The sequence below is a fragment of the Theropithecus gelada genome, chromosome 12 (assembly GCF_003255815.1).
Source record: "Theropithecus gelada isolate Dixy chromosome 12, Tgel_1.0, whole genome shotgun sequence".
NCBI classification, from domain to species: Eukaryota; Metazoa; Chordata; class Mammalia; order Primates; family Cercopithecidae; genus Theropithecus; species Theropithecus gelada.
Window position 1 is genome coordinate 49,418,168 of NC_037680.1, and position 13,261 is coordinate 49,431,428.

General features: G+C 40.3%; 1 protein-coding gene across 7 annotated transcripts in view; it reads left to right on the top strand.

Annotated features, from left to right (window-relative positions):
* The window catches only part of RAPGEF4 (Rap guanine nucleotide exchange factor 4), a 309,492-nt gene extending 300,698 nt beyond the window's left edge, over positions 1-8,794 (top strand). For all 7 annotated transcript variants that reach the window (XM_025404812.1, XM_025404813.1, XM_025404814.1 and 4 more), the window contains 2 exons: positions 4,495-4,549; positions 7,537-8,794. In XM_025404812.1, the coding sequence (XP_025260597.1) occupies positions 4,495-4,549; positions 7,537-7,664 (183 nt within the window). In that variant the 3' untranslated portion in view covers positions 7,665-8,794. The remainder of the gene's footprint in view (positions 1-4,494; positions 4,550-7,536) is intronic.
* The last annotated feature ends 4,467 nt before the right edge of the window (positions 8,795-13,261 follow it).

The following is a 13,261-nucleotide window of genomic DNA, read 5'->3' on the forward strand; positions in this document are numbered from 1 at the left end:
TAGCACTCACAGAGTGCTGGCCGGCTCTATTTATACCTAGTCTACTTATATGCTAACTAAGGAGCAGGTTTTTCACAAACTTTCTGGAAAAGGGGCCAGAAGTTCCTGGAACCATCTAAGGTAGCTTCCCAGTCATTGCGGTGGCATTTGTAAACTGTCACAGCACCGGGGGGCGGGGGGGGGGGGGGGGGGTGGGGGGGGTGGGGGTGGTGTTGTCTTATGCAAATACATTATAATTCCTAGTCCTAGCTGGTTTGGGCTGGTTTCTTTGCTACATCAGCAAGGTGGTGACCAAGGCTGGGAAAACAAATCCTGCTGATGTTCTACCTCCACTCTGCAACACAGGCCCCAGGAAGGACATCTGCTTCTGTGCCCCTCTCTTCTCAGCTCTAAAGAAAAATAGCCGCGTGACATAGTCACGGAGTTCTTCACTTGCCACCTCATTTCTCCTTTCTGCATTTCCCTCCTCAAGTGCATGTCCTGAGGGGAATTCATCAGCTTTCAGCTGGACCCATCTCTAAGCCCTGTAGGCCATGAACTGTAGGAACACATTCATTTTTGCACATAAGCTCCGAAGACCTGTACTTAGGATTAGTCCCAAGAAACATCAGTTTCAGTGTGGCGACAGCGGGTTCAATTTGTCCACCTGCACGGATCTGGAGCGCCTTCTAAAGGAGGTGCTCTAATGTGGGGCATGTTCGCGCCACATTCACTCCCGAATTACCAATTGCTGTCTTCATTAGCTATTTGCTCATGGGAATGTGTTGTAAACCTCAGGCTGGCTACCAGGGAAAAAAAGATGAGAATCTGTGCTTTGGAGTAATCAGACATTCCCGCCCCCCACCCCCTGGCCTGGCATTATAGAAAGTTGCCTGGCCAGCTCCAGGCAGGCCAACCTGCTCTGGCGGACGGCGAAGCATAGGGTGTGATGTTTTGTTTCGCCCCCGCTGCAGCAGTTGGATAATGCAGCCTGTATCTCTTTAACCTTCGTTTCTGCCAGGCTGGACGGCGAGCACCAGGGAATAAACAGCTGTCTGCCATCAAAAATAACATGGGCTGTTGTGTGTGGAAAGATAGACTCTAACTAGATGGTTTTAGTTTTTAAAATCCTCCACTCTGGTCCAGGAAATCAACTGTACATCACAGAGCAGAAAGCTGCATCCACACAGCAGCTCCGTGAAGGAGGCTGAGGTTTAAATCACGATTACTTCAACAGATGTCAGTGGCATGACTTTTTTTTTTTTTTTACTGTAGGCCCAGTATAGCACCATCTAGATCAAGGAAAGAAGGAAGATCATAATTTCTCTGCACTTTACAATTTGTTTAGTCTAGGGCACCGTACCAGAGACTGTTCAGAAGAGAACCAAAACTATCTTATGAAGAATTGTTGAAGAAATTGAGAATATTTAGGCTGAACAAGAAAAGATCTGGGGGTGCAAGGATATCCATAACAGTTATATTCAAGTATTTGAAGACTTGTCCCGTTAAAAAGAAATTAAACGTGTTTGTTGTTAGGTCATTGCCATGGCATTAGTAAACTGTCATGGTGCCGGTGGGAGTCTTACACAAATGCATTATGAGCTCCAAGGATAAATGAGTGAAAAGTAAGGGGAGAAAGACCTTAACTCACAGTGACAAGTTTTAATAATCAGAGATGTCTAACAATGAAGGAGGCTAGTGTTGGAGGTAATGCATTACTCATTGCTGGGATGCATTCAAACAGCGGGAGAGCCACTGTTTATAGGTAGGCTGTGGAAAAAGCACTGTGCGCTCTGGAGATGGTTCAAGGAGGTGACTCCTGAAGTCTCTTTCAGCAACCCAGGAGAATGCCTTGTAGTTGGATGTAGTTGTCAGTAACTGCTTAATATTACATGTGTTAATGGGTGCAAAAGAAGGTGAAGTTAAAATATTAAGTTAACCCTTCTTTGGCCTTGTGAAAGCATTTGTAACTATGCATTGACCAGCAATGCTAGTTGGATTCACACATCCTAACTGTGGGTTCACACCATTAAACATTATTATCTCGACCTCACAAAGGAAAAGAATGGACCTTGTTGTAAAGCCAGATTTGGATTTCAAAGTTAAACTGAAGTTATCTGAGAACAATTAAAAAGGATACGTCAAAATTAAAACCATTGTTAAAATTAATCAAAGATTTAGAAAGGTAGAATGAACTTCAGGGCTGGAAATTACTGATTTAAACAATTGTTCTCACATTTTAACTACATAATGAGCTAAAAATTATGAAGCCTCAGAGTATAGCTGTAAAGAGTAGCATAAAACCAAAGTCAGAATGAAATGTTTTAGCTTTCAAAACTAAAAAGCAGAACAATTACTCCCTACAAAATGGTATACGAAGAGGTTTCTGACCCCTGCTAATTGTTTTATTATTCTTCAGAGGGGCATACTGGCTGCATTTCCCAGGGTTTTCGGTAATTACACTCCATTCAATATCTGAAGAATTACAATAATTCTACATGGAATATACTTGTGCCCTTCGGATGCAAAGCCTTTAGAGAAGTGAAAAAACAACTTAAAAGTAAATTAGCAGGGAAGTTATCATAGTTACCATTTATTTCAAGGCTCCATATATCAAGGGCTAATTATACATTGTACGTTACATTTTCTGGGAGGGATTTGTGATATGTTTCTCATGCTGATCAACAGATGGACGTGTCAGTTTTTAGGATCTTTGATGAAGTGAAGTTCTAACTTTTCCAGTTGCCTCTTTGTGAGCGAAATTATCCGATGCGGGCACATGTCACTTCAGGCTTGCTGGAGTCCTCAAAGCAGTAGTATTCAGTGAGGTATTATGATGCTCACAGATAATATATTTGTAAGGCCTTGACTCATCTATGATTTTTTTTAACGCTATGTAAGCTTTCTCAAAGTCATTTTCTTATACTTTGGCAAGCCAAGGGTCCGCGAGAGAAGAAAGGGACGACTGGAATTACCTAGCTGCTCAGAGATCGGGGAGTCTCTTTCCCTGGATGGAACCTTATCCGTTTTCTGCTAGTGTTGTAATTAATCTGTTATCTCTACGGGACCCCCTTTAGAGCTTGAGCAGGAAGGTGTCCTGAAACATACATAGTGACAGGAGTGCCAGCTACTGTTCAAATACCATGAGAGTCTGGCTAAGAAATGGAGCTTCGGCCTCATCAGTGTTTTTCCCCAGGGGACGGGAGTCTCTGTTTCTATCCATTTTCTTTTCTCTTTTCTTTTGTTTTTAATTGAGCCCAGCACAAAAGATTCCCATTTAAGTCTTTATTGCAACCAAAACTTTACAAAGAAATTAAGATGATCACTTAGTGACAACATTTTAAAAGGTCAAATAAATTACAATCTGTCCATTTGGTTGAATACATGCTTTTAAAAAAATGTTTTAAAATGCAAATGGCATGGAAAATAGTCACAATGCAATGTGAAAAATTTCAAATCAAAATGAAATATATATGTACTATAGGAATTCAAATTTTTGGAAAAATATTTTTTTTATATTTTTAAATATAAGAAGGCTATATACTGAAATATTAACAAGATTACTCTGAAGTAATATTCTAAGTGATTTTTACTTTGCTCTTAACATTTTCTGTATTTTCTGAATTTCTAAGATGCTTGTATGTTAGTGTTATAATCAGAAAGGAAGAAAGAAGGGAATCAAATCATTAGGATTAACATTAAAATACAAACTTTGGCTGGAAGATTAGAGAGGTCGGTAATACAGAATGTGTAGCAAAAGTGTAAAGGTAGAATATTTTGACTTGCTGTTCAGTCAGTATAATCTCATACCTCATGAGTGAGTCTTATTTACTGTGAGGAACTTGACAAACTAACCCTTCTCCAAATCTAGGGTAGTTACAGATTCTCAAGAAAGGATGGTGAAAAAGTACAGTCTCAGGCATGATACATGCTTTTTTTTTTTTTTTTTTGAGACGGAGTCTTGCTGTTTCGCCCAGGCTGGCGTGCAGTGGCTGGATCTCGGCTCACTGCAAGCTCCACGTCCCGGGTTCACGCCATTCTCCTGCCTCAGCCTCCTGAGTAGCTGGGACTACAGGCGCCCGCCACCACACCCGGCTAATTTTGGTTTTGTATTTTTAGTAGAGACGGGGTTTCACCGTGTTAGCCAGGATGGTCTCGATCTCCTGACCTCGTGATCCACCCGCCTCGGCCTCCCAAAGTGCTGGGATTACAGGCGTAAGCCATCACGCCGGCCAATAGATGCTTTTTACATCATGGGGAACATGCCAACAATTATGACAGTTACGCCATTAATATTCCTTACCTGAAAATGCCTTGTATGTAAGTGGGTGCCCCTTTGAAATAATTAAACAAGTTCTACATCAATTAGTTGCCTTCAAATAGTCAACATCTCAGAACATGTCATTTCTCATGGTATCAAGTATTGCAAAAATCAATAATGGTTTGTTTTCCTTTTTGGATTGTACTCTATGCTTACTTGAATTTCTATGTTTCTTTTTTCTATATTCCTTTTAGCGCATGATTGCAAATACGGCCAGAACAGTGAGATACTACAGGAGCCAACCCTTCAGTAAGTTAAGTGCTGCCACCTCTGTCGATGTTGGTGATTAAGGTCTTCTTAATGAGGCCATTGAGACACCCTCGGAGCCTGGGAACTATCTGACTGTGTCAGAGACACTTTGGACCATGAATTCCATGAGATAGGGGCCTTGAGTGTAAAGATGTTTTTTGCTGTTTTAAACTAGAACATATTTACAGTGTTGTGAAACTAGAAAATAACCACAGGAATATTATTTTGTGAATGAATTTAAAGAGAATTCATTTGCTGTATCCAGTGTGACTGGAGACAACTCAAGCACGACTGCCAACAAATCCTGCCTCAAACCAACTCTCTTTATGACTCATTGCTCCGTGTTGAGAAACTCACATCAGCCGTTGATGACTCAGTTCAGTCATTTATAAACTAGGAAAGATAATATTTATTGTCTTTCAGGGTATTGCAAGAATGCATTAATGTTTATAGCACATTCGTAAAAGGTCCTATAATAGGATTTCATATTATATTTCTAGTATTCCCACATGAATTTGAGGTGCTCTTTTAAAATCTGAACGTGTATCACAAGAACCGGTATAATACTTTAATATAAAAAGATTACTAATAATAAATAACAATTTTAGTCTGTTGGGAGTTAAGTTGCATCATAGCACTGGATGGTCATACTAGACCAGTGCTACTGTTTCTTCTGGGCTGGGACTTTGGTGGTGGGGATGGAGCTTTGGCTCCCTCAGTCTGGTGTGGAAATGAGAAGGTGAACACTAAACGTTTTTGCTAAGCTCATTGTGTGAGTCACTTGAGGAAATTTGTCTCATTAACTCAGTATGACACTATGACACAGACATGAATCTGAGGCCGCCAGTACCATCTCCCCCAATAAACCCAGTGCTGAGAGACTACGATGCTCTTGTTTTATTAGTCAGAGTTGTTTGCTCTTCCTAGTGCAGGACTGGCTCACAGCCAGGTTTGCTAACATGGGGCACCAGAACTACTAAATATTCATTTTTTAATGAATAGGGAGGAAAAATTTAAGAAAAATAATCTTGATTTGGGGAGCAACTGATTCAAATGATTGTGCCTTCTCTGACTTCCAAAATGTGAATAGTCTTGTACATCATCAACTATTCTTATGTGGATTCAGCCAGAAATAAAGTATCTCATATGTTTTCATCATTAATTTACTTTGTGTTTAAAGATATGATCATAAAGCAGTTGTACAAGTGAAAACAAGAATAGATAAGTGACACCATTTACAACCGGAGTTTATGATCCCAGATCCATGGACTTTCCGTGGCAGGGATCAAGGGGGCCCTGAAATTATATGCCAAATGTTGTGTGCCCGGGGGGGTTTCTAGCCGTAAGAAGGTTTTCAGTGAGGTTCAAGGACCACAAAATAATGTACTTTGTTCTATGAGCCTCTTTGCAAGTAAATCTTGCATTCTCCTATGTCTCCTCCTAGAGAAGCCAAGGGGAACATTTATTTAAAAAGAAAAACTCCATTGCATTTGTTGAAGTTATCAGTAACGTCTGGTAAACAACAGCTGCTCAGCTCTGAAGTCAACAATCTATAGATAAAGCTATAGGAATAGATTCACAAACACTGTGGGAATGTGTACAATGTAATTACAGTATATTGTACATGTAGAGTACACTGCCAGTGAGAAGCGGAGGAAATTAAACACAATGTGCTCTGCGGTTCGCTGTGGTATTATTTCTATGTGATAATTATACCGATGAGTTTCTTCTCACAGAGGGCAGGGGCATGTATGTCTTCTTTCTGCTTTTCTGTGTTCAGACCTTGCAACACTCCCCTTCACCCCTTGTGCAGATGGCATTCTAATTGTCTCTGGGAGTGCTGTGTGGATCTAGCAGGAGCAACCAGACTACAGAAGGCAGTGTACTGTGGTGGAAAGAAACCTGGTCAAGAGCCAGGGTCTGGCTCTGCCACTCCGGGTATCCCCTTAGACCAGAGGCCCTACCCAGTGAGGCATGAAATAGAGGTGGCCCACAGAGGTGCTGGGTCTAAAGAGAGCATTTTTTTCCCCTTTTATTTTGAAATAATGTCACATTTTAAAATCGGGAGAATTCACAAAGAAGAAATCCATGTTTCCCATTTCTTAACAAAAAAAAAAAAGGAAGATCTGGCAACTCTAGACACAGATTCCCCCGTGGCAGCAACATGCAAAAGCCAGGTCATCACTTCCGGAGGGACCTGTGTTTCCAGTTCACCACCTTCCAGTCTGGCTTTCCTCATTCATGTACGTTCCCTGCGAGGGCTAAGTGCTTTGGCTCATCATTCAGCCCTGATCTTCATGAAATCAGTTAACCTCAGTTGCTCACATGCTTGAAATGTGCATCAGAATAGAATGGTAGCTGAGTTTTCAGAGCAAATAGCATCAAAGAATCAAAGGTCTAGCAGAAGTCATAACTTCAGCCTGTGAGTTGGGTTTTTTTTCTGAATATGGACAGCCTCTAAGAACATACAATCTGTATAGTAATGCTGTATACTGTGTGCAAGTAAAGAGGGGAGTCAGGACTCTGTAGTCTCACTGGTTTGCTTCAGTTTGGCCCAGATGTTAAGCACTTTTGTGAGAGGCTAATGAAAACTGTGTCTTTTGACGTTAGTCTTCATCTGGATCAAAGGAGGCAGAGACACAAAGTGTGAGACACAGAGACCTCTGGAAAGGGAAACAATTTTAATCTATACCCAGGGGCTATCAGACAGATGCTTCCCTTTTAATTTGGTGCCATTTTTTTTTACAACGTGCAATTCAAAGGAGAATGATCAAAAGAGGTGATTTCAGGGAAGAAAAGAAAATTGGAGGGTAGGAAGGAGGAGATGGAACCACCAAGTGGAAACGCTTCAATGATTGTGGTGTGTTGAAAGGTCTTGAGGGAACCCAGGAACCTACGATAAATGTAATAAATAATTGGAGAAGTAAGACTGTATCTTATATACATATATTACACAATGCCAATTCTGCCCTTTCCTCTTTCAACAGATCCTGATGCAGCTCAAGCTAATAAGAACCATCAGGATGTCCGGAGTTATGTACGGCAATTAAATGTGATTGACAACCAGAGAACTTTATCACAGATGTCACACAGATTAGAGCCTCGTCGACCATAGACATTTCAAATGCCCAAAGCAACAGTTTGTCTCCAGTCCACAATCTTTCAAAAATGCCATTTATGCTACTACTGACTGTATTGCCACTAGAGAATTCCACAAAACAAGCAAAAACACATCCTGAGACACCTCAGGGCTGCATTCAGCTTACCAGCTACCTGGCAAGAGAAGGAATTATTTGACTTGCCTAAAGCTTACACACTCTAGCTTAGGAATCCCCAGTTTGTGGTTACCTTGTTTCATTTCCACTTGTGCCATCTTCTCTGCTGAAGTGTTGAATAAGGCCCTCGTGAAGAGTTTGGTAGAAATACCCTTGTCAAGAGAACTAGCAAGCCCCTGACATTTGTTTCTAAGAGTGTTTATGGGATGAGATGTGCTACAAATGGGATAGATGTGGATAAAATTTTAACTCAACATCTTGATTTGGAGCATGGGGTTTGGGGAAGGTGTTGAGGAATCTATAGAAGTCCAAATTATAGATTGTATTCTTCCATCTTCATCATCTTACCTCTGAAGGAATAGAGCCTGACCACATTATTACGAAACATTATGGCTGGTTATGTAATTTAGGGAGGACTGGTCTGTAATTTCTGAATGATATATAGAATAATATTTATGTTTACAATGTAACTTTTCAAAACTTACAAATCAGGATTATATACATAAGAATTCCACTAAGAAATGTCAAGGTTCTTAAATTTGCCAGCGTTAAAGTAGAAAATAATATTTCATAAGAGCACAATATGCACAAAACATTTTTCAAAATTGAAATATTTTCCTGGGCATTAAAAACCTTTACTATTGGCTACAAATTTATTGTACCTGATGAAAAAATATTTTCTGGACTTAAATGTTATTACAAATATCTTAATTTTCAGCAATTGTTTTGCACTTTCAAAGACTGTAAATAGTTCATTCAATCAATGGTATAGAGTTATTTATTTGCTACATAATAGATATTGTGCCAAATAATTACTTTTTATTTATTTTATTTAGTATGTAATTTTGAAGTACATTTTTTTTTCCTGTTTTCACAATTAGACTACATTTAATGTGTAGGAATTGTATGTATGTATATCTTCTGTAAATAACATCTAGTATCTTCACTAAATATAATTGTTGACAAGAAATGATTGTGTTTGTCTCAATTCCTATAATATGAAAGGGATAACCATTTGGTATGGTGGGGGTATTGGATCTTTTAATGACACAAAATTCACACACTATAAAATTCATTCTTTTAAAGTATAGAATCCCGTGATTTTTAGTATATTTACAAAGTTGTATAGATAACCATCATCAGTATCTAACTTCAGAGCATTCTCCTCATCCCTAAAAGAAACTCTGAACTCATTAGCAGTCACTCCTCATTCTCCTCTCCCTCCAACCTGTGGCAACTACGAATCTGCTTTCTTTGTCTTTAGATTTACTCTGGATGTTTCATATGAGTGGAATCATACAGTATGAGGCCTTTTGTGTCTGGTTCCTTTCTTTCACTTAGCATAATGTTTTCAAGGTTGACCATATTATAGCTTGTACCAGTACTTCATTTATTTTTATGGTCACGTAATATTCCATTCCTATAATATACCACATTTTGTTTATCCATTTGTCAGTTGACAGACATTTGTCTGTTGTGTTCACTTTTCAGCAATTAGGAGCATTGCTGCTCTGAAGGGGCACTGGATTTTAGAGCTTCCTGGTGTGGGGCCTCATGCCATTTCTCAGTGATTTAAGTACTTAGCAAATATTTGATGAAGAGATATCCAAAATTCTTTAAATTCCAGACATGCCTCTATTTTTTTAATAAGTCAGCATTTTCCAAAGCGTGTTCCAGCCTATACTAGTCTCACAAGTTCACATACTGTCCCTCCAAAAACAAACACACACATGCAAAGCCAAAAATAAAACTAAGATTCTATCTTCAAATAAAGTTGGGGACCACTGCATAATATACCCCATTCATAGAAATGATTCCCAGTATTCACTGACACATTAAAGGCTCTGAGAAGTCCTATTGAAATCCCTTTTAACATCCCACAATTAAAGTCCACTTTGAGAAATGCCACAGCAGGCAAATGCCTCTCTGTGTTCATTCATATACAATTTCAAGGTCCCCAGAACCAGAGGTGGTGTTTTATGCAGTATTACACCTGCCACTGGAGGCAAGTGCAGTGCCTGGGATTTACTAGACAATAAAAGAAGGTCACTCAATAAATTTTCTTGAAATCATTATCGTTCAGTATTTCACTATCTGACAGACCTCAATGTCAGCTGCAAAGGTTTCACTTTTATATATTTTCCTTTATATATCATTTATAGTTTCTTTTCTAGATAATTTACAAAGATGATGAATGAAGCTGGGAGCCCGTTCCTGGGGCATCCTTGCTCTTGTTTTGCTCATCTTTATTCCTACTTTACTGAAAGCTAGCATCCTATATACAGCAGCACTTTTCCCCAATTCCATGGTGACTGCCAACTTATGATCTTATTTTAATGTAGTTTCAACATTATTCAAAATTGATACATATTCCCCTATGTATGTTCCCCTTGTTCTTCCCTGTGAGAATAACTTATTGTGCTTAATAAAGATAAGAAATTTTTATTATTTCTAGCTTCTTCGAAAATGCATTAAACTGCATCATTGAAGGTAGCAGTGGTAAAATAATAGAATTCACACTCTAAAAATGTAGAGTAGTAGCCAAGCAACCCTTCCTGAGGCAGGAGATGCAGTTAATACTTTAAAAGTTGCAAACAAGCCAAAAGAAAATGAGATGCCTACAGGGTCACAAGAAGGATAATGAGGTTTGCTGGAAGATGTGAAAAAGAAGAATGTTTTTACCAAAAGCGCCTGTAGAAAATTATACATTTGAGTATTTAACATACCTACTTAGCAAGGTCATTGGCATAGTGTACAGGAGCTAAGCTTTTCCGGCAATTTTTGAATGCCACGCAGGTTAAATATACTCCTCCTGAATACAGTGGCATTTCCTCTGAAGATATGAATGCAGATCAATGACTATCAGTATGAGAAAATTAAACAGAGTGTCATTTTAGTTTCGAATTGTGCTCCAAATAACAAAAAAAAAATCAGCCTGGAATATGCAGTGTGGCAAAATGAACCCCTACCTTGAATAGCTTTCCTTTTACTGTCAATCTAGAATGCCTTACATCTCTTGCTTTAGAGTAATCTTAATCTGTCCTACATTGAAAGTTGTGGTATTAGAAGAACAGTTACCTTATCCCTTACTTCTAAACTGGAAAAAAGCCTTTGATTTAGGTATTGTCAGTCACTTTTCTATTCAATCATTCATTCATTTTCATTCATAGAAAATAATGATTGAGCTGCTTACTGAGTGCCAGGCCCTCTGTGGACACAGAACTCAATGGTGAGGACAACTAGGGAAGGTCTCTGTTCTCCTGGGGCTTATCCTTCAGTGGAGAAGACAGAGGTTAATCAAATAATGATTTGAACAAATAAATATAAAAATGCTGCCGGCTGGGTGCAGTGCGTCACGCCTGTAATCCAAGCACTTTGGGAGGCCGAGGCGCGTGGATCACAAGGTCACGAGATCAAGACCATTCTGGCCAACATGGTGAAACCCCGTCTCTACCAGAAATACAAAACTTAGTTGGGCATGATGGTGCACGCCTGTAGTCCCAGCTACTTGGGAGGCTGAGGAAGGAGAATCACTTGGACCTGGGAGGCAGAGGTTGCAGTGAGCCAAGATCGCGCCACTGCACTCCAGCCTGGCAACAGAGCAAGACTCTGTCTCAAAAAAAAAAAAAAAAAAAAAAAAGAATGCTTCCAAGGGCATGTAATAAGGGGATTTAATCTGATCGGAGGCAAGGAAATGTTCCCTGCGAAAGTGACAGTTGAGCTGAGCTCTGAAAGATGTCAGTGCTGGCTAAGCAGAGAGAGCAGGAGAATGTGTTCTAAGCAGGAAGTAACATTGGCAGTAAGGGACAGCAAGCTCACTGTGGCCAACAGAGATCGAAGGAGTCAGCATTTCCAGATGTGCTGGAGAGCTAAGAAGGGCTCAGAGCATGTAAGGCCCATGCAGACCTTTGAGTGGGAAGTCATTGAAGAGCTTGAGGCAGGGCGTTGCATTTCCAATGGTGAGCCCTTGAACGGCAGGGCCACTGCTTTCTGTGTACCACCCTGCCCAGGACGCTTGGTAAGGGCCATCCCTAATTCCTTAATTACTTTATTATGAAGGCTTAAAGGTAGAGCAGAGGGAGCTGTGGAGAATGCAAGCATTCAAAAGCAGTAGTGGACCTAGACACCCATACAGACCAACATCATCCCTTCCCCTAAGTCCACACTGGGCCACTTTTTAATTTTTTATTGTGATAAAAGATATACAACATACAATTTACCACTTAAAGCCTTTTTGAGAAAATAATTCAGTGGCATTTAGTACATTCATTAGTACATTCACCTTGTTGTACAGCCATTGCTCCTATCCATCTCTTAAACTTTTTCAACATTCCAGACTGAAACTCTGTGCCCATCAAACATTAGCTCCCCATTTTTCCTTCCCTCCAGCCCTTGATAACCACTATTCTTTTATCTCTATGAATTTGCCTATTTTTGGGACTTCACATAGGTGAAATCATACAATATTTGTTCTTTTGTGTCTGGGTTGTTGCACTCAGCTTAATGTTTTCAAGGTTCATCCAAATTGTAGCGTGTACCAGAATTTCCTTCCTCTTTAAGGCTGAATAGAATTCCATTTTATGTCGATTCTGCGTTTTGTTTGTCAATTCATCTGTTCAAGTCCCAACTTTTCAATTATTTGGGGTATATACTAAGACGTAGGATTGCTGAATCATATAGCAGTTCTGTTTAGTATTTTAAGGAACTGCCACACTGTCTTCTACAGTGGCTGTACCATTTGATGGGCTACATTGGACATAGCTCATAATTACCTGCATCATCTCCAAAGTTGCCAATGTACGGTACAGCAGTTGAGAGAAGGAGTGGCCAGGGGACCCAGGGCTCAGTATGTGGGTATCCAAGCAAGTAGCAGGGAGCAGGGAGGCTTCATTTGCCAGTGTCTTGTCTGTCAAGCCAGGACCGCTTACAAGACAATCACAGCCCCAGAACCTCTGTCCGTCCTTGCTGCCCTGTGGGGTGATGCACCACACTCCTGCTGCCTGTGGTCTGACACTGCAGGATAGGAGGACTGAAGGGAATGTTTCTAACCCCCCGAGAATAAGGGCGTGGGAATGGGAAATGTGGCCACTTTGCTTGGGCTCCTTTGCATGTGCTTGTCAGGCAGCTAGGGAAGGTCAAGGATGTTGCTACAGGAAGCCAGGATCTTGGTTCCTGGTACAATTCAAACTTAGAAAGATTGTGGCCAAAGCCCTGCTTGAAAGGGAAGTAAGCACAAGGCACTATGGGCTTATGGGCTCTGACATTTCCCTCCAGATTTGAGGAAGAAAGAGAGCCTAGACACAGGGCATGCGAGAGCTGCCTGATTCCATCCCAGTCTCCTTCCTGCATCCTCCTCTGGGAGGGTTCTGACTCTTCCTAGCCAGAGAACACTCAGAAAGAGTGGAATTCTGTAATAGGAGGACCAGTACAAGAGAAA